General features: G+C 61.3%; 1 protein-coding gene across 1 annotated transcript in view; it reads right to left on the bottom strand.

Moving 5' to 3' along the window:
* The window catches only part of HUNK (hormonally up-regulated Neu-associated kinase), a gene marked incomplete at its 5' end in the record, with an annotated part of 47,909 nt that overhangs the window by 5,880 nt on the left and 14,416 nt on the right, over positions 1–27,613 (bottom strand). The window contains 6 exons of the mRNA XM_081088402.1: positions 925–1,087; positions 3,050–3,182; positions 5,656–5,783; positions 6,531–6,666; positions 9,369–9,424; positions 22,451–22,743. Coding sequence (XP_080944528.1) covers positions 925–1,087; positions 3,050–3,182; positions 5,656–5,783; positions 6,531–6,666; positions 9,369–9,424; positions 22,451–22,743 — 909 coding nt within the window. The remainder of the gene's footprint in view (positions 1–924; positions 1,088–3,049; positions 3,183–5,655; positions 5,784–6,530; positions 6,667–9,368; positions 9,425–22,450; positions 22,744–27,613) is intronic.

Below are 27,613 nucleotides of genomic sequence, written 5' to 3'. Positions count from 1 at the left end.
CCTGACACCGCCCTGGCCCTGCTCCTCCAGCGGCTCCACCGGCTCAGCCGGGAAGCACCGGGATCACTGGCTCAGCCGGGAAGCGCCGGTTCGGTCCGGGCGGCCCTGCTCCTCGCCGGCCTCAGCGCCCGGCTGTGCAGTGAGTTCCTGAGCTGTGCCCGCCGAGCCCAGGTCTGGGCCGGGAGGTGACGCCCTCTGAGCTGCTGCACAGGCTGCAGACGTGGGTTATTCGCTCCCCACACGCAGCCCTCGTCCCTGCGGCCCCCCCAGTAAAGGCCCGTTTCTTGATTCTTTCTTTCTCTTTTCTGTTAGTCCTCACCCGAGGACATGTTTCCATTGAGTTTTTTAGAGAGTGGGAGGGAGAGACAGAGAGAAGCATCAATGTGAGAGACACATCGATTAGCTGCTTCCCGCAGGCGCGCCGACCAGGGCCAGGGATCGAGCCTGCAACCGAGGTACCTGCCCTTGACCAGAATCGAACCCGGGACCCTTCAGTCCTCGGGCCAACGCTCCACCCACTGAGCCAAACCGGCCGGCGTGGTTTGCTACTGTCGTATCCCCCGTTTGGGACAGTCAGCCTCACCGCAGGGTGAATGCACAGCACAGACCCCGAGTCAGCTGTGGGAAAGGCCATCATCCCAGCGCCTTGTCCACGGAGGGACACGCACACGCGAGGCCACTCACCCTGACACGCACACGCGAGGCCACTCACCCCACACGGACACGAGACCATTCACCCCAACACGGACACGAGGCCACTCACCCCCGACACGGACACGAGGCCACTCACCCCCGACACGGACACGAGGCCACTCACCCCGACACGGACACGAGGCCACTCACCCCCGACACGGACACGAGGCCACTCACCCCCGACACGGACACGAGGCCACTCACCCCCGACACGGACACGAGGCCACTCACCCCCGACACATAGCGCTCGAGCTTCTTGTTCAGGAGGAAGTAGACGGCGAGGATGTGGCAGGCGCGGTTGGCCAGCACCGTGTTGATCACGTCGCTGTTCTTGTAGCCCAGCTTCTGGGTCATGTGCAGCACGACGCTGGGGCTCAGGTCGGCCAGCGAGATCCTGCAGGACGGGCTGCGTCAGCTCTTCCCCCCCCGCCCCCCGGACCCGGGAGGGGCGCCCAGACACAGGGGACAGTCCACTGAGGCCCAGGAAGGGCGCCCAGACACAGGGACAGTCCACTGAGGCCCAGGAAGGGGCGCCCCAGACACGGGGGACCGTCCACCAAGGCCCGGGAGGGGCACCCAGACACGGGGACAGTCCACTGAGGCCCAGGAAGGGGCACCCCAGACACGGGGACAGTCCACTGAGGCCTGGGAGGGGCGCCCAGACACTCGGGACAGCCCACGGTCATTCACCTGACTTGCCATTCGGGAAAAGGCCCCATAGGCAGAGGTCGAGGGAGGGTGTAACGACGCTAAACGCTGATGTGCCATGTGAACACTCCTTTCTTCCTCTCCTTCCTCCTTCCCTTCTCTCCTTCCTTCCTAAGTATTTTAAACCCCAGCCATTGTGACATGTCATTCCTAAAACACCGCAGCCTGCATCGTTTAGAACACAGATGGGGAACCTCTTTCTGCCAGGGGCCATTTGGAAATTTATATCATTCGCAGGTCATACAACATTATCAGCTTGCCCGGCAGTGGCTCAGAGGTGAGCATTGATCATACATGTAAATCCCATTGCCCAGGCACAGCTGAGCCACCTGCGGCAGAGGGTGAAGGTGCCCTCTACACAGGGTGAGGGTCGCGGTTCGATTCCCGGTCAGGGCACGTGCCAGGTTGTGGGCTCGATCCCCAGTAGGGGGCGTGCAGGAGGCAGCTGATTCATGTTTCTCTCTCTTTCTCTTCATCTCTCTCAAATCAACATAAACTTTTTGTTTTAGAAAACTTAAAGAAAAAAGAATACAATGACCTGAAGATTGCCAAAACGCTGAACACTTAGGCTCAATGTCTGAAACAACCTGGTAAAGGGCCCTGCCCCTGGCCAATCAGACCCCTGCCCATGCACCTAACCTTGGCCAATCAGACCGCAGCCTCGTAGCATCAGCCTGACCAATCAGATGACGGCCTGGTGACCCAGCCCTGGCCATCCACCCGTGGGCACACTCAGTCAGCCCCCCTCACTGGGCGGTCTGGGTGTGGGCGCCACCAGGTGCGGCTGGGGGCGGCGGTGAGAGGAGGGACAGGAGCAGGCAGACACCCCATCTCTGCAGAACCAGGACAGCTCTGCCCCCCGCACCCCGCTGCCTGCCGACCCAGCAACACGGAGCCTCCCTCCCTCAGCGGTCGGCCCTGAGCTGTGTTCTCCTCCGCGTCTGGACGACATGACGGGAAAACGTTCCGGACCGCGAGGTGGAACGAGTACGTCCTGACGTCCGCGTGGAGGCCGCTGTGGTCTAACTGCCCATCTCACCACCTCCCCGTCCGCCCTCCGCCCAGAGCTAGCGGGAGGGGCGGGCGGCTGTCCGGCCGGACGTCCAGCGGACTGACCGGCACGTCGACTGTGAGGTTGACCTGTGGCGGCATTTCCCTCTCGCCTCGTGGAGATCCACAGGAGGCAGCCCCCCGCCTCCACCAGGCAGCCCGACGGGGCGCGGGCGGTCTGTCCTCACATCCTCCTGCGCACGGAGGCGGCGTGTCTGGGCTGGGTGGGCGCGGAGGGGGAGGGCAGCCACGAGGCCACCGTTTGCAAGAGTCACGGACAGCTTCCTGTCCGGACCACTCAGGGCTCTGGGGACTGGCTCATCTGGCCAAGGAGGCCTCTGTGGTGCCTGGCCTTCCTGCTGGGGAGGTGATGGGTGGGGCCTTCCTGCTGGGGAGGTGATGGGTGGGGCCTTCCTGCTGGGGAGGTGATGGGTGGGGCCTTCCTGCTGGGGAGGTGATGGGTGGGGCCTACCTGGTGGGGAGGGGGTGGGGCCTACCTGGTGGGGAGGGGGTGGGCCTACCTGCTGGGGAGGGGGTGGGCCTACCTGCTGGGGAGGGGGTGGGCCTACCTGCTTGGGAGGGGGTGGGACGGGCCTACCTGTTGGGGTAGGTGACACAGGGCACCCTGCCCGTGTGGCTCTCGTGCAGCCAGCGGTTGGCCAGCGCCTGCTGGATGTTGGGCCTCTTCACGGGGTCGGGCTCCAGCAGCGAGCGCAGGAAGCTGACGGCTCCTGTGGAGACATTCGGCCCAGACGCCCGGTTACAGGAGGAGGCAGACGTCAGGGAGACTCAGGCAGGGGACCCGCCTCCCAACCACACCCCCACCCCGAGCCACCCCCTGGCTCTCCGGGGCCACAAGTCCACGGGGTCTAGGTCCAACAGGTGCACCTGGGGCGTGGTGCCCACACTGGCCGGTGCCCCTGTGCCCTGCCCCATGCCACCCTCTGAGTGAGCCCAGCGATGACCCCGGTCCCGGCTCGAAGGGATGGGAGAGCAATGCGGACACACTCCTCTCATGGCAGGTCCCTGAGCTCGGCGGAACCAGGGGTCAGGGCCTGGAACCAGACCCTCTAACGCAGTGGTCGGCAAACCGCAGCTCGCGAGCCACATGCGGCTCTTTGGCCCCTCGAGTGTGGCTCTTCCACAAAATACCACGTGCGGGCGTGCACGTACAGTGCGATTGAAACTTGGTGGCCCATGCGCAGAAGTCGGTATTTTGTGGAAGAGCCACGCTCAAGGGCCAAAGAGCCGCATGTGGCTCGCGAGCCGCGGTTTGCCGACCACTGCTCTAACGTGGCCGCATCGTGCGACAGCGGAGGCTCAGGAAGCAGCGGGGAGGGCTGGGGAGGGGCGGTGCGCGTATTCTTTCCGGTCCTTTCTTCCAAAGCCTCTCCACGGCCATGTGGCCCCGCCTCGCCACGGCCGCCCTGCTGTCCACGCACTGAGCCAGGCAGAGGCCCCGAGGCCCCCAGACGCTCCTCTCTTCCCTCCAAAGCTCTTCCGTTTCCTGCGACCCCTGACCTTCCGAGGAAAAGCCACTGAATTCCCACTTCCTCACGGGCGTCGCTGTCATTTCAGCTCTGAACTTTACGCGTGACGGGCGCTGTCTGTCCACGGGTGTCTGCCGGGAGGGACGAAGCCGTGGACAGAGGGGCAGCCACTGCCCGGGGTGCGGCTCAGTGGCTGAGCGTCGACCTATGAACCAGGAGGTCAGGGTTCGATTCCCGGTCAGGGCACAGGCCCGGGTTGTGGGGATCAATCCCCAGAGGGGGGCGTGCAGGGGGCAGCCGATCAGTGATTCTCTCTCACTGATGTTTCTCTCTCTCCTTAAAGTCAACAAACTGTTTTGGAGATACATGACTGTCTTTCCTCTCATCTCCGTGCCCTGACGTGCCTGGTTTTCTTACTCTAGACCTCCCGCCGGTGGGTTCCGGTTTATCTGCCTCCCGTGGCTGTGAGAGCTCCGTGCCGGGGAGAGCGAGCCCGTCCTGTCTCCTGCTGTCCTGGTGCGGGCATGCCCCTCGCCTCGCGCTGGCGCAGATACACTCGCGGAGTCACCGAGTGCCCGGGGAGCCCGGACGAGCGGAGGGGCAGCCACAGTGCTGGCGGCCTCCCAGCGTCTCCGAGAGCTCCAAACCCAACGTGACCATCTGCCGACTCCGACCTGGACCGTCTCCCCTGAGCATGACTTCCCTCCCCGCACAGGTGACGCCTCCGTGCCCTCCCCCTGCCCCCCCCCCCCCCCCCCGCCTCCCTGGCGAAGGTGCGCGTGGAGACAAACCAGGTCATTTCAGACCAGAATGCTTTCCCGCTGGGATTCCGGTTTGCAAACCAATTCAGGGTCAGCTTCGTGGATGCTTATAAACTCAAGGACAGACACACAACCATCGTCAAACAAAATGCCATCTTTTAGCCACTTTTCATGAGTTAAAGTGGAATCATGACTTTTTTTCCAGCCGCATGCCTGACCTCCCGTGACTGAAAAAGCTGAGTTTATTCTAAGGAGCCAGTTCGATGCTGTCAACACCAACCCGAGACCGGGAACGTGGACTGTCATCCACACAAAAGAATAAACGGTGTCATTTACCGGATCCGAAACCAAGCCCCGAGGCGAACTGTTTGCGGAAACGTGAACCGCGGGCGTGGGAGCGTCTGCCGCCCAGCACCCGACGGACCGGCTCATCGGGCAGCGGAGTCTGTGCACCTAAAAGCCTTTGTCCCGCTCAGACGCTCAGAGGCTCAGACCTCAGAGGCTCAGACCTCAGAGGCTCAGACGCTCAGAGGCTCAGACCTCAGAGGCTCAGACACTCAGCAAAACAAGCCACAGGCCAACCTCGACTACAACCAGCGTTTCCTCCCCGTGAGCTGGAGGAAGACACAATAGGACGTGATTGCAAACGCTCTTTTCCGAGGCAACATGTCACAGGGTGAGCTTGACAGCAATCAAGCCCGCAATTATTTCCGCAGCAGAGCCGCTAAGAGCCTTTCCCATGCGTGAGGGGGAGGAAGGAGTTTGTCGGGAATTCTGATGGGAAGGGACAGAAGGAGGAGAGGTGACCATGTGGCCGTTCGGAGCCGGGAGACACAAGCGCTGGAGACTAGTCCCAGCTCTGGGGGGAGGCCTCGGGCCACGGCGGCCCTCACCCCTCGCAAAACCGACCCCGCGCCCGCCCTGGAGGCCTCGATGGGCAGCAGGCGCCTTACCTGTGGAGAGCTGGGTGGGCAGCGGGTTCATCTCCTTGTCCACCATCTTCTGGTACAAAGCCCTCAGGCTGAACGGCTCCACGGTGAAGGGCAGGGTCCCGGTCAGCATGGCGTACATGTTCACGCCTCTGAGAGACAGCCGGAGCGAGAGCAGAGTGAGGCCCGAGGGCAGGACAAGGAGGGCAGGGCTGGGCCGCCTTCCTGTTCTGTCCCTTCCCAGAACCTTCTAGAACCTCAGCCTCACACAGAAGCAGCTGGGTGAGGGCAGGGGCGAGAGTGCAGCTGCGGGCCAGGCACTGGAGGGCGGCAGAGGTGTCTGCGCCTCTAAGAGCTGCCCGAAAGCCCGGCCGGGTGGCTCAGTGGTTGAGCATCGACCTAAGAACCAGGAGGCCACGGTTTGATTCTCCATCAGGGCACATTGCGGGCTCCATCCCGGGGGGGGGGGGGGGGGGCCATGCGAGAGGCAGCTGATCCATGACTCTTATCATTGATGTTTCTCTCTCTCCCTCTCCCTTCCTCTCTGAAATCAATAAAAACATATTTTTTTAAAAAAGAACCACTAGACACCTGACCCAGAGCCTCTACCCCAGGCAGTTCTCAACCTGTGGGTCGCGACCCCTTTGGCGGTTGAACGACCCTTTCACAGGGGCCGCCTAAGACCATCCTGCATATCAGATATTTACATGACAATTCATAACAGTAGCAACATGACAGTTATGAAGTAGCCACGAAAATAATGTTATGGTTGGGTCACAACATGAGGACCTGTATTTAAAGGGCCAGAAGGTGGGGAACCACTGCTCTACCCCAAACGCTCTCATCACTCAGGCGTGGATTCCAAAGGGAGGGGCGCTGGCTCCCGAGCGGGGACTCACATGGACCAGACGTCGATCTTGGGGCCGTACTTCTTCCTGGCCAGCAGCTCGGGCGCGGCGTAGGCGGGGCTGCCGCACTGCGTGCTGAACGGGTCCGAGTGGCCCAGGATCCCCGCGCAGTTGCTCAGTCCGAAGTCTGCGGAGGGCGGACAGACGCTCCGGGTCAGAAAACTGTGGATGCGAGGGAGGAAGGGCACAAGGCAGAGGAAGGGGAACCCCCCGGGCTAAGGCCTCGCTGAGCGTTCGGAACCCCGGCGGCCGCCACCGATCACCGTGGACGCGGGTCTCGGCGCAGAAGGGGGGCAGCGGGGGCCCTGGCTCCTCCGGACACACCTCCCATCAGGCCTCCCTGCACACCCAGCTCAGCCCCAAGAATGCGGCCCAGAAACCTGCTTCTCTCAGCCTCAGCCATGAGTCGCCGAGGACAGGGCGCTGTGCCTCCCAGGACCCGGCAGGAGGCAGGGCCCCCCCGGCCTGGGGGACAGGGACCCGCTTCCACGTGGCCGCCTGGGAAACCGTGGGGAGACCGATGGTCTCGGGCTGGTGGCTGGTGACCGTTAGCCCGCGTAGCCCTGGGTGACACGCGGCCCCACGACCAGAGCTGACTTTCTGGGCTGACTGTCTGCGTTCCCTGTGAGTCTGCGGGAAAGTGCTCCCCGTGGGGACACGGGGCTCTGAAGGGGGAGGGGAAAGACACCCAGTGACAGGCCACACGGAGAGCGGGGCGGCTGCGAGAACAACGCCAGAAAGAGCCACGAGAACAGCGAAGTGAGCGCAGAGCTTTTTTTAAAAAAATATGTTTTTACTGATTTCCGAGAGAGAGGGAGAGGGCGAGAGATAGAAACATCAGTGAGGAGAGTCATTGGCCGTTGCCTCCTGCTCAGTGGGTAGAGCCTTGGCCCGCGGACTGAACGGTCCCGGGTTCGATTCCAGTCACGGGCACGTACCTCGGTTGCACGCTCCATCCCCGGCCCAGGTCAGGGCACATACGGGAGGCAACCAATCGATGTTTCTCTCTGTCTCTCCCCCTCCTTCCCACTCTCTCTAAAAATCAATGGAAAAATACCCCCGGGTGAGGATTAACTTCCCTCCCCCGCCCCCCCCCAAAAAAAAGAAAAAAATGAGGAATGCAGTTTCTGCTAAATAAATGCAGTTCCCAGGTGCGGGGGGCGGGGGCTCTTGGTCTGAGCTGCTCTGACAGGCTGGGAGCCACATGAAGGTTCTAGCAAAGGGACAGTGGCTCTCAGAGCCCCTCCCGCAGGGTCGGGGACTCCGGGTTCTGACCCCCAGCTTCTGCCGTGACCCCTTTGGGCCCAAAGAGCCGAAAAGCCTGTTTGGGAGCCAACCGGAGCTGCCGGGCTGAGGAGTGACGGCGGAGGCACGGAGGGAAACGGCCCTGGTCTATGGCTGGCTGACCGCTACGCCCGACACCTGAAGCTGACACAACGTAACAGGAAATGTAACCTGCCATGAAATGAGTGTTTAAAGCATCAAAAGCATGAGCCATAAAAGGAAAAGAGCCTGGCCGGCCAGCGTGGCTCAATGGTTGGGTGTCAACCTAGAACCAGGAGGTCAGGGTTCGATTCCCGGTCAGGGCACAGGCCTGGGTTGCAGGCTTGATCCCCAGTGAGGGGAGTGCAGGAGGCAGCCGATCCATGACTCTCTCTCATCATGGATGTTTCTCTCTCTCCCTTTCTCTCTGAAATCAATAACAAATATATAATTTTTTTTTAAGGCAGAGAAGGGAGACTGCGGTCCCCGGTTCCGGTGCTCAGCGTTCACCGGCGAGTGGAGCACGGTGTGGCTAAGCCACGGCAGCACCAGGCCCAGCAGTTCCCTCCCGAGAAGCCACACGGTTCCTCCAGATAAAAGGACCCATGAACGCTCGATCCACCCGAGTTCACGGAGGAGCCGGAGCCGCCCACGGAGCACGTGGGATACACGTTACTCGGCTGTGGCGTTCATGCACGGTCCCTTCACAGCACTCCGCCTTCCACTTGGGTTTAAATTATTTTAAAATTCATCTTCGTTTCAAAGCCATGACTCGATACTGGAGGTAGAGGCGGGACGAAGGAGGACTGTCCGGGGACTAAAACAGCCCGGGAGCCGGCCCTCAGTCCGGCGTCCGGAAACAAGCCGGCGGCCGGGCCAGCGCACACCAAGGACTCTCTCTCTCTCACACACACACAGCCGTACCGATCAGCACACACCGAGGTCTCACACACACACAGCCGTACCGATCAGCACACACCGAGGTCTCACACACACACAGCCGTACCGATCAGCACACACCGAGGACTCACACACACACACACACACACTCACACACATACACACACTCACACACACACACTCACACACACACATACACTCACACACACACTCACACACAAACACACACACACACACACACACTCACACTCTCACACACACACACACACATACACACACACATACACACATACACACTCACACACACACACACAGCCGTACCGATCAGCACACACCGAGGACTCACACACACACACAAAGCCGTACCAATCAGCACACACCGAGGACACACACACACACACACGCTGTACCGATCAGCACACACCGAGGACTCACACACACACAGCCGTACCGATCAGCACACACCGAGGACTCACACACACACACACACACACTCACACACACACACACACACTCACACACACACATACACACACATACACACACACTCTCACACACACACATACACACATACACACTCACACACACACACAGCCGTACCGATCAGCACACACCGAGGACTCACACACACACACACACACACACACACACACACACAGGCCGTACCGATCAGCTTGATGTTATTGTCCTCGTCGAGCAGCAGGTTTTCTATCTTCAAGTCCCTGAAACAAACAAGCATAGAGCACGTCAGCCGGGGTGTGAAGCAATGGCGTCACCCTCGCTCCTGCAGGGAGAGGAGGCCTGAGCCACTGGGACCCGCCCCGGGCTGCCCCTCGGAACCTGCCGATCGCCAGTGCAGGCGGAGCCGGACGGAGGTCCCTGCTGCCCACCCAGCAGCCAGGGCCCCGGAGGGCCAGGCGCCCAGGGCAGAGCCCGTCCCAGCAGCTCCGGGAAGAAGTGGGACGACGCTGAGCCCTGGGAGTGAGCTCGAACCGGGTGAGGAGAGCGCGGCCTGAACTGTCCGGTACATCGTGGCCGCGCTGCGAGCCGGTGGGCAGCACCCGCCCGAGAGAGAACAGACCCGGGGAAGCGGCTTAAAAGAACCAAACACGGTCTGGCCGGGTGGCTCAGTGGTTGAGCGTCAACCTATGAACCAGGAGGCCACGGTTCCCTTCCCGGTCAGGGCACAGGCCTGGGTTGCGGGCTCGATCCCCAGTGGGGGCGTGCAGGAGGCAGCGGAGCCACGGATCTCTCTCATCACTGATGTTTCTCTCTCTCTCCCTCTCCCTTCCTCTCTCTCGAAAAATCAATTGAAACATATTATTTTAGGAAACTGAACACAGATAACACTTGACTTCTATGTGTGGAGTCCAAACTGGCCGGTGACGGTAAGTCAGGTTAACGTGTCTTCTCCGGCTGCCACTTTGTTGTTGAAAATAAAGTAACTGACACTGTGCCCCATCCACGCAGACACGTCCCCAGTTCCCTGTGGGGCACGCCCTCTTTGCTGAGGACACCAGGGCACATTATAACCCTGACCTTCTATTCCAGCATATACGGTGCTCACGCTCACACACACGCGCACACACACACTCTCACACACATGCTCACACACACGTGCGCGCGTACACACACACACACACACACACACACACACACACACACAGGAGCCAGCACAGCCCAGGCTGCCATCCCGGGAAGCCTGACCCCCAAGCAGCACGTTTCTGTCAGGGAGGCCCCCCCGCCCCCCCATTGCCCCCACCCCCGCTTGTCCCAGCAAATGAAACCTCCTTCCCGGGCAGGACCGGGAGCCCCGCGAAGGCCGAAGGAGGCCGTGTTTCAGAGCGAGCTGGGGGAAGCACGGCCGTGAGACCTGAGGTCGCAGACTCGGCTGCCGAGAGGGTACAACCACCGGGGTGACCCCGGGCGGGCGGGCGGGCGGCCTGAGGACCCACGTGAGCAGGCGCTGTCGGCGGGGACTGAACATGGAGAACGCGGAGGGGGAGACATCGGTCGCGGGAAGAGGTAGCAAAGGAGGAAAAGGCAACCCTTTGGAAGTCACTCCGTCCCCCCACTGCATTCCCGTAACCCACCCGCCCCTGGGGGGACACAGAGCGAGCCCGGCTCCCCCGTTTCTGGGCTGGTTACCCTCCTGCTACCCGTCCTCCAGGGCTCCTGAGAGAGGCCGGCCATGACCACACGACCGCCCGACCGCCCCGAGCTCCTGGCAACGAGCTCCTGGCGGGAGGAAGATGATTGCGTGGCCTCTGCAGACCGTGCGCCTCGCTCCCCAGGGAGGACACCCCAGCCCTGGCCTTCGCTCCTCTCCTCCCCCCGACGGTCCTGAAAAGGGGAGGACGCTGTCCTCCCGACTCTAGGAAACAGGCTCCAAAATCCTGTTTTCAAAAATATATTAGTATTGACCTCAGAGAGGGAGGGAGAGGAGAGACAGAAACAAGGATAGCCAAAACCGGTTTGGCTCAGTGGATAGAGCGTCGGCCCGCGGACTGAAGGGTCCCAGGTTCGATTCCGGTCAAGGGCATGTACCTGGGTTGCGGGCACATCCCCAGTGGGGGGTGTGCAGGAGGCGGCTGATCGATGTTTCTCTCATCGATGTTTCTAACTCTCTATCCCTCTCCCTTCCTCCCTGTAAAAAATCAATAAAATCTATTTTAAAAAAAGAAGAAAAAAAAGAAACAAGGATGAGAGAGAATCGTGGATCGGCTGCCTCCTGCACGCCCCACGGGGGGATGGAGCCCACAACCCGGGCCTGTGCCCTGACCGGGATCCAACCGTGACCTCCTGGGTCATAGGTCAGTGCTCAACCACTGAGCCACGCCGGCCAGACTAAGATATTTTTAAAAGTGGCATTTGCCTAGGTGTTTACCCAAATGCATTGAAAATTCATGGGCTCGGACGTTCTCAGCAGCTTCTTCACAAGGACCCAAATCTGGGAGCCACCAGGGCGTCCCTCCACGGTGACGGCACAGGAGCCGCGGCCGGTCCACAGCGGCCTCGCATTCAGTGAGAAGGCGCGCCATCCGGACACGAGGGCGGGGGAACTTGCCACGCGTTTCACGGTGAGAGGAGGCGGTCTGAAAGGCGGTGGCCGCCTGACTCCAATTAGAGCCCTTTCTTCCAGGAAAGGCCAAGCCACGGAGCCAGTGTCCACGGAGCCAGTGTCCACAGAGCCAGTAGAGCATCCGTGGCTGCCAGAGGCCGGGAGGAGGGAGCGGGTGGAGCTCAGAACCCAGCGTGCAGCACGGAGCACCCCGAGGGGCCACGTCCCCTGTGAGCCCTCCTGTGACCGGGACCTCAGCTACAGACAGTATCAGTACTGGCTCCGCAAGTGTAACAAGCAGGTCCGGCCACCAGAGCTTAGGAACAGGAAACCGACGCAGAAGGGGGTGGGAAGGGGGTGGGGACTCTAGTTTCAGCACCATGTTTCTGTAAACCTCAAAGTCTTCTAAAAATACAATCTGCTAATTTTTCCCCCTTTCTTTATTGATTAAGGTTCTGCTAATTTTTCTAAAGTAGATTTGGGTATTTCTTCCCTTTCCTAAGAGGTGACGACCAGGGATGGTCATGGCTGCGCCCGGGTGCCTCACGCAGGGTGGAGGGTCCCCACCGCCTGAAGGTCATTGCCAGTCCACTCTGCACAGTGGGTCACTCAGACCCTCCGCCCAGCCACTCAGCAATGACCGCGGCTGAGCCCCGAGGCCACATTGAGAGAGACCTTCTTGAATCACCAAAAAGGATGGAAGGAAGGCCTGACTGCTGACCAGGATGGAAGGAAGGCCTGACCGCTGACCAGGATGGAAGGAAGGCCTGACCGCTGACCAGGATGGAAGGAAGGCCTGACCGCTGACCAGGATGGGGAGGAAGGCCTGACCGCTGACCAGGATGGAAGGAAGGCCTGACCGCTGACCAGGATGGAAGGAAGGCCTGACCGCTGACCAGGATGGGGAGGAAGGCCTGACCGCTGACCAGGATGGAAGGCCTGACCGCTGACCAGGATGGAAAGAAGGCCTGACCGCTGACCAGGATGGGAGGAAGGCCTGACCGCTGACCAGGATGGAAAGAAGGCCTGACCGCTGACCAGGGTGGGAGGAAGGCCTGACCACTGACCAGGATGGGAGGAAGGCCTGACCGCTGACCAGGATGGAAAGAAGGCCTGACCGCTGACCAGGATGGGGAGGAAGGCCTGACCGCTGACCAGGATGGAAAGAAGGCCTGACCGCTGACCAGGATGGAAAGAAGGCCTGACCGCTGACCAGGATGGAAGGAAGGCCTGACCGCTGTCCAGGATGGGGAGGAAGGCCTGACCGCTGACCAGGATGGAAGGAAGGTCTGACCGCTGACCAGGATGGGAGGAAGGCCTGACCGCTGACCAGGATGGAAGGAAGGCCTGACCGCTGACCAGGATGGAAGGAAGGCCTGACCGCTGTCCAGGATGGGAGGAAGGCCTGACCGCTGACCAGGATGGGAGGAAGGCCTGACCGCTGACCAGGATGGGAGGAAGGCCTGACCGCTGACCAGGATGGAAGGAAGGCCTGACCGCTGACCAGGATGGGAGGAAGGCCTGACCGCTGTCCAGGATGGAAAGAAGGCCTGACCGCTGACCAGGATGGAAGGAAGGCCTGACCGCTGACCAGGATGGGGAGGAAGGCCTGACCGCTGACCAGGATGGGGAGGAAGGCCTGACCGCTGACCAGGATGGGAGGAAGGCCTGACCGCTGACCAGGATGGGGAGGAAGGCCTGACCGCTGACCAGGATGGAAGGAAGGCCTGACCGCTGACCAGGATGGGAGGAAGGCCGGACCGCTGACCAGGATGGAAGGAAGGCCTGACCGCTGACCGGGATGGGAGGAAGGCCTGACCGCTGACCAGGATGGAAAGAAGGCCTGACCGCTGACCAGGATGGAAGGAAGGCCTGACCGCTGACCAGGATGGGAGGAAGGCCTGACCGCTGTCCAGGATGGAAAGAAGGCCTGACCGCTGACCAGGATGGAAGGAAGGCCTGACCGCTGACCAGGATGGGAGGAAGGCCTGACCGCTGACCAGGATGGAAAGAAGGCCTGACCGCTGACCAGGATGGGAGGAAGGCCTGACCGCTGTCCAGGATGGAAAGAAGGCCTGACCGCTGACCAGGATGGAAGGAAGGCCTGACCGCTGACCAGGATGGGGAGGAAGGCCTGACCGCTGACCAGGATGGAAAGAAGGCCTGACCGCTGACCAGGATGGGAGGAAGGCCTGACCGCTGTCCAGGATGGGAGGAAGGCCTGACCGCTGACCAGGATGGGAGGAAGGCCTGACCGCTGACCAGGATGGGAGGAAGGCCTGACCGCTGACCAGGATGGAAGGAAGGCCTGACCGCTGACCAGGATGGGAGGAAGGCCTGACCGCTGTCCAGGATGGAAAGAAGGCCTGACCGCTGACCAGGATGGAAGGAAGGCCTGACCGCTGACCAGGATGTAAGGAAGGCCTGACCGCTGACCAGGATGGGAGGAAGGCCTGACCGCTGACCAGGATGGAAAGAAGGCCTGAACGCTGACCAGGATGGGAGGAAGGCCTGACCGCTGTCCAGGATGGAAAGAAGGCCTGACCGCTGACCAGGATGGAAGGAAGGCCTGACCGCTGACCAGGATGGGGAGGAAGGCCTGACCGCTGACCAGGATGGTAAGAAGGCCTGACCGCTGACCAGGATGGGAGGAAGGCCTGACCGCTGACCAGGATGGGAGGAAGGCCTGACCGCTGACCAGGATGGGGAGGAAGGCCTGACCGCTGACCAGGATGGGAGGAAGGCCTGACCGCTGACCAGGATGGGAGGAAGGCCGGACCGCTGCCCGGCTCGCCCCTGGTGGTGGAGGTGGAGCTGACCTCACCCTAATGCCCCCGTCAGGCATCCCCTTCCTGGAGGCGGGTAGGGACTGTGGAGAGAAGAGTCCCTCCCGGGCAGGAAGCCGGAAGCTCAGGGTAGAGGAGGGAAGGAGGAGGAAGGGGACGGGATGGAGGGGAAACGGGTTGTTCTTGGCCAAAGAGGCTGCTAGGAAGTTAGGACAAAGGGGAAGGAATGGGGCATGACCTCTATACGGGGTGATGATTGGGTTACGGGCGGGGGGGCAGCAGGGCCCGTGTCCTGGGACGAGGAAGGCGCCCAGAAGGCGGCCCCGGGAGCAGAGGCCCCATGGGGGGGTGTTGAGGGGCACAGAGGCTCCGCCCTGTCTCGGGAATGACCCCACCCTTCACCCCCTCCCCGCCGCCCCTCAAGGCCCCGCAGGCCCAGCATCAGTGGGGTCCCCTCCTGTGCTTGGGGGCGGGGTGGGGTGTCAGAGAAGGAGAGAGGCCCCCGGGAGAGCCCGACCCCCAGCCCTTTGTTCTCGGAGTTTCAAGGACAAGCCCCCACAGGCCCGGCTCCCAGTCAGAGGTTCACCCACAAGCTGCCAGGCGCCCGCCCCCCTGCCCACCCCACCCTCCTGGCGAGTCTTCAAAGACGGAGTTAATCTCGGGGTGCGGAGACGGCGAGCAGAGGCGCCAGGAGCGGAGCGGGCAGAGGGGAGAGTGAGTGAGCGTGTGCGTGTGCACGCCTGCACGTGTGCAAGGAGTGTGAGCACACCGGGGTCTGTGCACGGACACTGCACGTGTGAACAGTCATGTGTGCATGCATGTAGGAGTGTACGCATATGGGGAAGGCATAGTGTGCAGGTGTGTGGGTGCGTGCACACCACATGTATGTGAGAGACACATGTCCAGAACCCTGGGAAGGGGACGACGGCGTTTCTCCCCAGGCCTCGCCAGGCCAGGCCCACCCAGCAGAGGTCGAAGGTCGGGATGGGACATCCCCGAGGCCCAGAACTCAAGGGGCAGCCGGGGGCCAATGAGAGGAAAGCGAGGAGCCCCATGACATGAACAGAAGCCGCCGGGGTTCAGGGGAGGGGGCAGAGGCCGGAGGAGAGCTGGAGGGGCCGGGAGGCCCCGTGGAGAGGCCTAGCGAAACCCCACGGCAGCCGGGGACGAGGGGGCAGCTCTGGCTGGGCTCTCTCTGCCCCCCCCCCACCCCGGGGTCCCCCTCCTCCCCCACGTCACCCTCACACTCACACTCTCGGCCTCTTTGAAAAATGGCCTCAAATGAGGCCGCCGGCAGGGCCCGGCGGGGGGAGTGGGAAAGGTGCCAAGTGTGGGGGCCACTCCCGGCGCCAGCAGGTAAGGGAGGCCTGGGGGAGGGTGGCACACGCGGGGGAGGGGCCGGGGCCGGAACAGGGGACTCACTGGTGAGAAGCCAGCAGGACGGGCGTTCGCTCTGGGGTTGCAGGTCGGAGGGAAGGGGCCACTCACGCAGCTCGGTCTGCAGGAGCCGCTCCCGGGGAGGCGGCCACAGGGCGGGCGTCGGTCATAAGCATCAGAGATGCGCACAGCACCCCGAGGCCGTGGGCACGTGGTGGGGAACGCGTTTGGGGGTTGGGTTTCATGTTCAAAAGCACTGAAGGAAAGCCAGGCGGTTTTCTGATCGTCGATTTATTCCCAATATGGGCAATTTGGTGGAACACAAGGATAACTTGTTAAGCACGTACCTGACCTTATTTATTCAAAACGAAGCCTTAATCGAGTTCCTACGATGTTTATAGAACGAGAGAGCGAGTCATTCACTGAGAGGTGCCGCTCTACAAACCGTGACCCGAAAAATAAACAAATCGGCGCGAAGTCAAAGGAGACACTCCCTTCGCCCTGGCCGGGTGGCCCAGTGGTTGGCGCGCCGGCCCACGCACCCATGGGTAGTGGGTTCCATTTCCGGCCAAGGGCGCACACCTGGGCTACAGGTTCCATCTCCGCCCCGTCAGGACGCCCGTGGGAGACGACCAATAGATGTGTCTCTCTCACATTTACACTCCCCCCCCTTCCCCCCGCCTCCCTTTTTCCAAAAACCAGTGGGAAACAACATACACTCAGGTAAGGTTAACAAAAGAAAAAACCTCCCTTGAAATCCCAGGGAAAATGTGGAATATTCCAGAAAGTACACGGAACTGGTGGCCAGGAAGCTTCCGTGCCAGCGCTGACCCCGCCATTCACTTTCCCTCCGTCCACTCAACAAGTCTCCCTGTGCCCCGGGGCTGGGTGTGAGCTCGGTCGTGGCCGAGCAGAAGACGGACACCAAACAGGCAAGTTACCTGTGAAAAGTGCTTGCAAAGCCAAGGAGAAGGTGCCCTGGGAGTGTGTGACCAGGGGCCTGGCCTGGAGGGCCTCCTGGAGGAGGCGGGCGTGGGGCTGGGACCTGGAGGATGAGGAGGATTCAGCCAGACACAGACGGCCAGGGCTGCGGAGCGGAGAACAGCGGCGCGGCCTCCGTGGGTGGAATGGGTGAGGCCGACGCGGGCGACCACAGCCAGCGCCCTCACGCGGCAGCCGCCGACGCTGGTGAGACTGGGGGACGGGCTCCGTGGGCAGCAGCTCGCCTTGAAGACGGTGCGTGGAGCAGAACGGACGGCAGGCCACGCGAGGCCCCGCTGTCCCGCCCGCGTGCCTGGGTGGGACACGCTCTGCACGAACCGGCTCCTCCAATCCTCCCGGAAGCCACGGAGGTGGGAACCCGACTCCTACTGTGTGGGCGGCAGGAGAGGCACAGAAGCCTGAGAGATTGCCCGGCGCGGCTTTTAAAAAATATGTATTTTATTGATGTCAGAGAGGGAGGGAGAGAGAGATAGGAACATCCATGATGAGAGAGAATCACTGACCGGCTGCCTCCTGCAGGCCCCACACTGGGGATCGAGCCCACAACCAGGCCTGTGCCCTGACCTTGAATCGTACCCTGACCTGCTGGTTTATAGATTGACGATCAACCCCTGAGCCTCGCCGGCCGGGCTGCCCAGTACAGGTGATGAGGGGCAAGCTGTAGTGTGGGCGCAGGCAGCCTGCCCAGGGCCAACACTCTGACCGCTGTGCACCCGATCCAGAGCTGTGAGCGAGAGCTGGGTCAAGTCTCACATCCCCATCCCATTGCCAAAAACCCAGTCAGCCCGGCCGGCGGGGCTCAGGGGTTGAGCATCAACCTATGAACCAGGAGGTCAGGGTTCGATTCCTGGTCAGGACACATGCTGGGTTGCGGGTTCAATCCTCAGTGTGGGGCCAGGGCGTGCAGGAGGCAGCCCATCCATGATTCCCTCTCATCATTGATGTTTCTAACTCTCTCTCCCTCTCCCTTCCTCTCTGAGTTCAATAAAAATATACTTAAAAAATAAAAACCCAGTTAAACACAAAACCTTCGGTCTCTACACCCAGCGCCTCCAGAGAGAAGCCCTGGACCTCCAGCTCCCTCGCTTGTGCCCGCCCCGCCCACCCCTCACCAAGAAAACCTACAAGTTAAAGAACCCATTAAGACGAGAGGGTACAGGCTGTGCCTGCTTCTCCTCAGGCCCCAGAACAAGGGCTGCCCCCCACCCCCCAACCATTCCTCCCGGGCACGGCCCTGCCCTTTCCGTGCGGGTGAAGGAATGAGGTCGCACTGACACATCCGGGCCTCCTCCCAGCCCAGGGCCGTCTCCTCCCGCCCGGGACACGTGCGTGTGACCCTGTTCTGTGTCATCTGTGCAGCCCGATTGGACTTGGTCAGCGCGAATGAACAGCTGAATGATTCTCAAATTAGCGCATCGACAGATGACGGATGTTCCGAGTCGAGCTCTGTGCACAAGAAGCAAACCGTCAGCTGCTGGCCCCCCGCTGGGCAGGCACGGCTGAGGAAAGGGGGGGGGCCTCGTTAGACCTAAAACCCGGAGGCTCACAGGCAGCCCCGACACGGAGAAGTCAAGCCGCACGGCCCGTGGCAGCCAGAGTCACACACGTCCAGCGGGTCTGGGGGAGGGGTGCCCGCCAGGGTCTGTCCCCTTTTTAAGTAGAGTTTTCATGACTTTGAAAGCTTGGCCTTTAAACGCTATTGAAACAGTCCTGGGGGGATCATGCGGGTTTCCTCACAGGAAGGGGCTCCTGGGGGTGATGCTGATGACGACATAGCAACACAGCATCACCCGATGGGAGCTAGGCCTTTAAAACACCCTCTCCGCACGCCCAGCCCTTCCACCCTAACAGACTAGGAGCCTCAGGGGGCGACGGGGGTGGGGGAGCGTGGGGGGAGGGGGGAGATCAACCAATGAACCTGACTGCACATATGCATGACCCATGGACTCAGACAATGGGCGGTGAGGGCCTGGTAGGGGGGAGGCAGGTTAGAAGGGGTCAATGCCGGGGGGGGGGGGGGGGGGGAACATCTGTAATATTCTCAACAATAAAGATTTTTTAAGCCCTTTAACCCTCATCCGGGGATATTTTTTCCCATTGATCTTTACAGAGAGAGTGGAAGGGAGGGAGCGAGACGGAGAAGGAAACATCCATGAGAGAGACACATCGACTGGCTGCCTCCTGGACACACCCCAACCAGGGGCCAGGGATGGAATCTGCAACCGAGGTGCGTGCCCTTGACTGGGAATCGAACCTGAGACCCTTTGGGCCACGGGCTGATGCTCTAACCACTGAGCCCACCAGCCAGGGCCCAAAGCCCTTTGAGTCATATAACGTCGCCACCAAATCCTTCCCAAACCCTTTCTTTCGGGTGATCTGATCAGTTTGCTCAGAAATCTTCCCAGGAGCGACGCCAGCGCACCCTGATCCAACGAAAAACCTTAACCTCGAGGTCATTTATGAAATTCACTCCACCTGTGCTCAGTGGTTGAGTGTCGACCTCTGAACCAGGAGGTCAGAGTTCAATTCCCGGTCAGGGCACATGCCTGGGTTGCAGGCTTGATCCCCAGTAGGGAGCGTGCAGAAGGCAGCCAATCAATGATTCTCCCATCATGGATGCTTCTATCTCCCTCTCCCTTCCTCTCTGAAATCCTATCTAATAAAAGACTAATATGCAAACCAACCGAACAGCAGAACGACCAGTCGCTATGATGCGCACTGACCACCAGGGGGCAGACGCTAAATGCAGGAGCTGCCCCCTAGTGGTCAGTGCACTCCCACAGGGGGAGCGCCGCTCAGCCAGAAGCCAGGCTCACGGCTGGCGAGCGCAGGGGTAGTGGGGGGAGCCTGCCTCCGGGGCCGTGCTAAGGACCCCTCGGGGGGTGTACGAGGGGAGCGGGCTGAAGCCGGCAGGCAGACATCCCCCAAGGGGTCCCGGACTGCGAGAGGACACAGGCCAGGCTGAGGGACCCCCCCCCCAGTGCACAAATGTCATGCACCGGGTCTCTAGTTAATAATATATATATATATATATATATATATATATATATATATATATATATATATATATATAAAAACATTAATAAATCCACTCCTCTGACACGTGGCATGTCCTTTGGGAGGGACCACGGAATGGCTGTTACCACATCGCCTTGTTGTCCCTGAAACCCCGAAGCTGGGAGCATGGGGTTTGACAGCACAAGCCCTGTGACCACACCCCCAGCCCCACGCCCGGCGCTGACCTCACTGTGACCCCTGGAGTCGGAGATCCAAACTGACCCACCCAGGCTCCCACCTTGGTCGTCCTAATAAGCAAAGACGCTGGCACATCTGCGACCATCGCGTTCCTGACCGCAGAGCTTGCACATGGCAGGCCACATGGGTGTCACTGCAAAGAGCCAGAAATAGCACCACTCACTCGAAATTTCTCAATGGCCCCTTCCCTGCTGATCTCCACGCAGAGCCCTCACAAGCAGACTGCGTGACAGCACGCGGGACTAAAAATAGGTCCGAGGAGACGTTCTGTCCCTCGGTGAGGAAGTGACCGCCTGGAGGGCACGGGGGGGCCCCCAGGACTCCGGGCCGGGGAGCAGCGAGGGGCCCATCCCACTGGGAAGGAGATGGTGCTGTCACCACAAAAGCCGACAAGTCTGGTTACCTAAAGACCCAGAGCCACTTTCTGCGCGAGTCAGACTGTGCTTGGCCTCCACACAGATCACAGGCACCAGGAGAAGCCGAGGCTTAAAGCTGTTTCCTCAGAAGTTCAACACAGAGCTGCTGAGTGACCCAGCACTGCCCAGAGCAGAGGACACATGTGTTCACACGAAAACCAGTACATGAATGTTCACACAACCACTAGTACACGAATGTTCACACTAGTACACGAATGTTCACACTAGTACACGAATGTCCACACAAAAACCAGTATACGAATGTCCACACTAATACACGAATGTACACACAACCACTAGTACACAAATGTTCACACTAGTACACGAATGTTCACACTAGTACACAAATGTTCACACTAGTACACGAATGTTCACACAACTAGTACACAAATGTTCACACAAAAACCAGTACACAAATGTCCACACTAGTACACGAATGTCCACACAAAAACCAGTACACGAATGTTCACACAACCCCCAGTATAGGAATGTACACACAACCACTAGTACACGAATGTTCACACAAGTACACGAATGTTCACACAAAAACCAGTACACAAATGTCCACACTAGTACACAAATGTTCACACAACCACTAGTACACGAATGTCCACACAAAAACCAGTACACGAATGTTCACACAACCCCCAGTATAGGAATTTACACACAACCACTAGTACACGAATGTTCACACAAGTACACGAATGTTCACACAAGTACACGAATGTTCACACAAGTACACAAATGTTCACACAAAAACCAGTACACAAATGTTCACACAACCAGTACACGAATGTTCACACAAAAACCTGTACACAAATGTTCACACAAAAACCAGTACACGAATGTTCACACGACCACTAGTACACGAATATTCACACAAGGACACGAATGCTCACACAAGTACATGAATGTTCACACAACCACTAATATACGAATGTTTGTAGCAGCATATTCACAGCAGCCGAAGGTGGAAACAACCCACGGGTCCATGAATTGGTGACGGACAGACTGCGGCACGCCCATACGATGGAATACTACGCAGCCATGAGAAGGAACGGAGCCCTGACGCCCTACAACACGGGTGCGCCTCGCGGACGGGGGACTGAGTGAGAAGCCAGGGCCGGGCACTTCTCCTTAACGTCCTTGCAGCGGCACCAGAGCAGGCACGGCCGGCGGCCACGTCTGGGACAGCTCCCTGCCTTTGCTGTGGAACTGCCCTCAGAGGAAACAGCCTGCTTCCCAACGTCTGGTTTTCATCCTGACTTGCCAGGTTGGCTGGTGCAGGGAGCACCGCGCGCTTTCCAGAGCAAGTTCCCAATTCCAACGGTGATGTGATGTCGCTGAAGGAAACAGCGGCTGAGCCACTACCACACATACAGCAAATGCCACGGCGGCACCAGCCTGCACGCTGGAGCGCAGCCTCCTGCCATCTTAACCCCGAGGCCTCCTCAGGCTGCGAGCCGTGGGTCTCAGTATTTTGCAAATAATAAGACCAGCAACCAACACTTACATGTCGCTCACTAAGTACCAACCACCGTTCCGAGCTTTCCCCACATATTCACTCATCGCCGTCGGTACAGCATCCCTCACGCCCACCACGTGGTGAGCACCATCGTTATTCCCGTTTCACAGAAGAAGAGACGGAGGGTCAGAGTGGTCACGTCACGTAACCCAGGGCCCCACAACCACGAACGGGCAGAGCCGGGATGCAAACGCCGGCCCTCTGCCTCCAGACGCCCCGCGCAGCCTCGCGCTGGCGTTAACCCAACTCGCAGGACGAGTCCCTGGAACACGGACGCAGACGGATGTTACACTCGCTGCGAGGACCCGGCCTCGCCGCCCGCTCACCTGTGCACCACGCCGGCCCGGTGCAGGTGCTCCACGGCCGAGATGAGCTGCCGGATGTACCGGCGCGCCTCCGCCTCCTCCAGCCGCTTCTTCTCGTAGATGCGGTGCATCAGGTTGCCTCCGGGGCACAGCTCCATGACCAGGTAGTAGCTGTTCTCCGTCTCCAGGATATCGAGCAGCTGGGTGATGTTGGGGTGGCGGATCATCTGCTGGATCTGCCCCTCCCGCCGCAGGTTCTTGGTGACGTAGGTGTCCTTCCTGGCTCTCCTCTTGTCGATGACTTTGATGGCCACCTGGGGGGACACGAGAGCACGGCTGCCGTCAGGCCCCGCGGGCAAAGGTCACCCCTGACCGTTCACGGGCACCCAGGGCCACAGAGCTGCCTGCTGCACCAGGAGAGAAGCATCCTCTAAGAGAGCGTGGCGGGGGGTGGGGGGGAGGCACATACTCTGACCAGGGCCAGGGCCGGGGACCTGAACCCGAGGTACGCGCCCTTGACCGGAATCGAACCCGGGACCCTTCAGTCCGAGGGCCGACGCTCTATCCAGCGGGACACATCGGCCGGGGCTCAGTTCTTAAGGGAGAGAATGGACTTCACTTAAGCAAACCTGACCGGTGGTCTGGGCGGCTCCAGGAGGGTGAGCGATGACCATGGATCATCACAGGGTGAAATACCGGTTCTCCCAGCGAAGGGCCACTCCCCGCCCCTCAGCTGCGACCTCCCTCCAGGCGGGTCCCCCAGCCCCCACTCCTGGAGCAGCCAATGCCGCCCATCTCAGTCCCAGGCCGCAGGCAGGGGCTGGCGGACACAGCGTCCACTGACAGGGCACCACGGTCACCGCCCCGCCTGCTCCCTGCCCTGTGCCACCGGCCCCGCCCGCTCCCTGCCCTGTGCCACCAGCCCCGCCCTCTCCCTGCCCTGTGCCACCGGCCCCGCCCTCTCCCTGCCATGTGCCACCGGCCCCGCCCTCTCCCTGCCCTGTGCCACCGGCCCCGCCCTCTCCCTGCCCTGTGCCACCGGCCCCGCCCTCTCCCTGCCCTGTGCCACCGGCCCCGCCCTCTCCCTGCCATGTGCCACCTCGGCCCCGCCCTCTCCCTGCCATGTGCCACCGGCCCCGCCCTCTCCCTGCCATGTGCCACCGGCCCCGCCCTCTCCCTGCCCTGTGCCACCAGCCCCGCCCTCTCCCTGCCCTGTGCCACCGGCCCCGCCCTCTCCCTGCCCTGTGCCACCGGCCCCGCCCTCTCCCTGCCATGTGCCACCTCGGCCCCGCCCTCTCCCTGCCATGTGCCACCGGCCCCGCCCTCTCCCTGCCCTGTGCCACCGGCCCCGCCCGCTCCCTGCCCTGTGCCACCTCGGCCCCGCCCTCTCCCTGCCCTGTGCCACCGGCCCCGCCCTCTCCCTGCCCTGTGCCACCGGCCCCGCCCTCTCCCTGCCCTGTGCCACCGGCCCCGCCCGCTCCCTGCCCTGTGCCACCTCGGCCCCGCCCTCTCCCTGCCCTGTGCCACCGGCCCCGCCCTCTCCCTGCCCTGTGCCACCAGCCCCGCCCTCTCCCTGCCCTGTGCCACCTCGGCCCCGCCCTCTCCCTGCCCTGTGCCACCGGCCCCACCCGCTCCCTGCCCTGTGCCACCGGCCTCACCCGCTCCCTGCCCTGTGCCACCTCGGCCCCGCCCTCTCCCTGCCCTGTGCCACCGGCCCCGCCCTCTCCCTGCCCTGTGCCACCAGCCCCGCCCTCTCCCTGCCCTGTGCCACCTCGGCCCCGCCCTCTCCCTGCCCTGTGCCACCTCGGCCACGCCCGCTCCCTGCCCTGTGCCACCTCGGCCCCTCCCGCTCCCTGCCCTGGCCAAATTCCTTCCTAACTGCCTCTCCCCTGTCCCTCTCTGCCCATCACCCAGTCTGCCTCACCTAGGACCCCGCCTCCCAGCGCCCTGACACACTGCGTCTACGTGGGACGCAGCAGCCCCACGGCACCCACACGAGGCCGCCGGGCCACCTGGCGGGGGGAAAGCGGGGCCTTCCCATCCCTGCTGACGGTCCTTCCTCCTGTGAGTCCGCGCTGTGACTGCCCACGAAGCGCTCGCTGTATTAACACAGGAGTGTGACGTGCCTAGGTCAGTGGTCAGTAAATGGAAGATACACACATGCATACATACGTGTTTGCAGTAATGGGCTCAAATGCTATTTTCATGACACAGACAAGACTGGCCTGGGACCAGACAAGCTGGGGGCTGCTGGCCCCACGGAGGCAGGCACACGTGGCCGCGGTTTGGCCCCAACTCATTCAGTAGATGCGAGACTAACAGCTTTAAAAACTGTACTTGTTCTTAACCAGACACACACACTCACACACTCACACGCACTCACACTCACAGCCCAAACTCACATACACACACTCACACACATTCACACTCACATGCAATCACTCACAGCCCAAACTCACATACACACATTCACACACATTCACACTCACATGCAATCACTCACAGCCCAAACTCACATACACACACTCACACACATTCACACTCACATGCAATCACTCACAGCCCAAACTCACATACACACACTCACACACATTCACACTCACATGCAATCACTCACAGCCCAAACTCACATACACACACTCACACACATTCACACTCACATGCAATCACTCACAGCCCAAACTCACATACACACACTCACACACATTCACACTCACATGCAATCACTCACAGCCCAAACTCACATACACACACTCACACACATTCACACTCACATGCAATCACTCACAGCCCAAACTCACTCACACACATTCACACTCACATGCAATCACTCACAGCCCAAACTCACATACACACACTCACACACTCATCCATTCACAACTCAGTCATACACACACTCTCACACACACACATTCACACTCACATGCAATCACTCACAGCCCAAACTCACACGCACACACTCATCCATTCACAACTCAGCCATACACACACTCACACACACACAGTCACATACACCCACTCACAGTCACACACTCACAGCCCTCTCACACCCACTCACACTCACACCCCCCCACTGACACTCACACACCCATACGCATCCACCATCTGGGGTGGGAGGAGGAGGGATTCTGTCTTTGCTGGGGTCGCCCCGCAGCTTTGAAAGCTGCCCTCCCCCCCTCACTGAAATCCTTGCGAGTTCCACCATGAATACACCCCCGGCTGCAGCTGCGGTCACGGATCGCCGGCCTCAACAGCCCACGATGACGAGGGTGACTCAGCTCGTTAGCTGCCGTGGCAGGTTACACATCGGCCACGCAGGACACGAGTCCCGGCCCCTGGGGGTGTGACTGCGACCTTCCTGGGGAAGGTTCTGAGACGAGACCAACCCGTCACAGGTGGCCTGGGTGTCACCTGAGTGTCCGTCAACCCGAGGCGGCCGATGGCACACGGACCCCGAGGGGGAGGGGGAGGGGAGGGGGAGGGGGGAGGGATGGGGAGGGGGAGGGAGCGGGAGGGTGGGATGGCACACGGACCCCGAGGCGGAGGGGGGAGGGAGGGGGCGGGATGGCACACGGACCCCGAGGCGGAGGGAGGAGGGAGGGGGCGGAATGGCACACGGACCCCGAGGGGGAGGGGGAGGGAGAGGACGGGGCGGCCATACGCCAGGACCCACAGCCCCCGGGCTGGACAACACAGCCAGGGCTGTGCCCCACCCTCACGCCTCTGGGCTCCATGAGTCCCTCCGAGGACACCCTGAGCCTGAGGGCCTGGTGGGCAGGTCTCCTATGAAGGGCGCCCCCACTTCCCTGCCAGCTCCTCCGGGGCGTCTGCAGTCACCCCGAAACGCACACGCCCTGCGCGGCTGGCCCTGAAGGCGAAGCTGCCGATGCCACACACCCCGTCACGGCCTCATCCACGAGGGGCCCGGAGGGAGGTTAGGGGAAGCCACGGCTGACCAGGGGGAGGCACCTGGGATCCCACAGGCACCCGAGAGCCCAGGCTCGGACCCGTGACCACGTCTCCCGCTGAGAAGATTAACAGCCTCGGTCGGCGCCCCGAGGAGGGACATGGAGTCGCACACCCGCCGGGGCAGCACAGGGCCCAGACGGGACGGCCCGTCCTGGGGAGCCGACAGGAAGGGGCGCCGCCTGTCTGACCCTGAACGCCGCCCCGAGCACGACTGGTGCCGTGAAAGTAGAAACGCAGATGCCAGCTCCTCACGGGATCCGAGCTGCAAGGCCTCCCGAAGTTTCACAAAGGGACCCGTCTTCCGGGACTCCCCCCACATTTCCTGGGTCAGCAGCAGGCCTGGGGGTGCAGCCCAACACAGACCTTCCGGCGCGATCAGCAGTGACGGGCGGCCTGCCCGGTCAGTCACATCTCGACAATAGCACCTGGCTGCAATGAACTGAGCGGGGGTTCGCCAGGGCGGGCGCCCCAAAAGCCACAGAGGCAATGCCAGGCCCCGTGGGCGGCTGGAAGGAAATTGGTTTCACGCCTTCCTCCAAGGCCCGGCATGCGTGACCACAGATGTGAGGCCACAGATGTCTGACCACAGATGTGAGGCCACAGATGTCTGACCACAGATGCGAGGCCACAGAGCGCGGAGGGCGTTCAGCAGGAGCAGAGAGCGTCTCCGCGGCTTCGCGGGTCGCAGGGAGGAAGCGAGAGGGCTCCAGGCCTGTCTTTCCCGGGCCCCTAACTGCTGCGCTGCGCTGCTCTGCCCCTGCCCCTGCCCCCCCTTCTCCCGGGCTGGGGGCGGGGCCTGTCTTTTGGGAACGAGAGGGGAAGTCTCCCCCGTTTACACAGCAGAGCTCATGAGGGCAGCTCCTGGCAACATGAGTCAATGCAGAGCGCAACTCCCGTCTCACCGCCCGCAGGCCCCCGGGACCCTCCTGCGCCCGCCCAGGGGGCTGAGGCCTGTCGCTGGGACCCGAGCCCTGACTCCCTGGGACCGTCCTGCTGGTGGGAACCCAGACCCGGGCCCTGCCAGGGAGGAGAGCGCAGAGGGGGGCTCAGGGCGCAGAGCGCTTTGTGCAGGGGTGGGAGTTCTCACCAAACCACCGCTTAGCTGTAATACGCTCACCAGCACCCCTGCCAGCGGGAGGGCCAGGCCCGGGGAGGGTCGGAGGTCGCGGTGCCAGGACAGGAGTGGAAGTTAACAGCTGTGCACGAGCACGGAAT

This window comes from Myotis nattereri, assembly GCF_964212035.1.
Source record: "Myotis nattereri genome assembly, chromosome: 3".
Classification (NCBI taxonomy): Eukaryota; Metazoa; Chordata; class Mammalia; order Chiroptera; family Vespertilionidae; genus Myotis; species Myotis nattereri.
The sequence above is the reverse complement of the archived record's forward strand: the minus strand, read 5'-3'. Positions and strand labels throughout refer to the sequence as shown.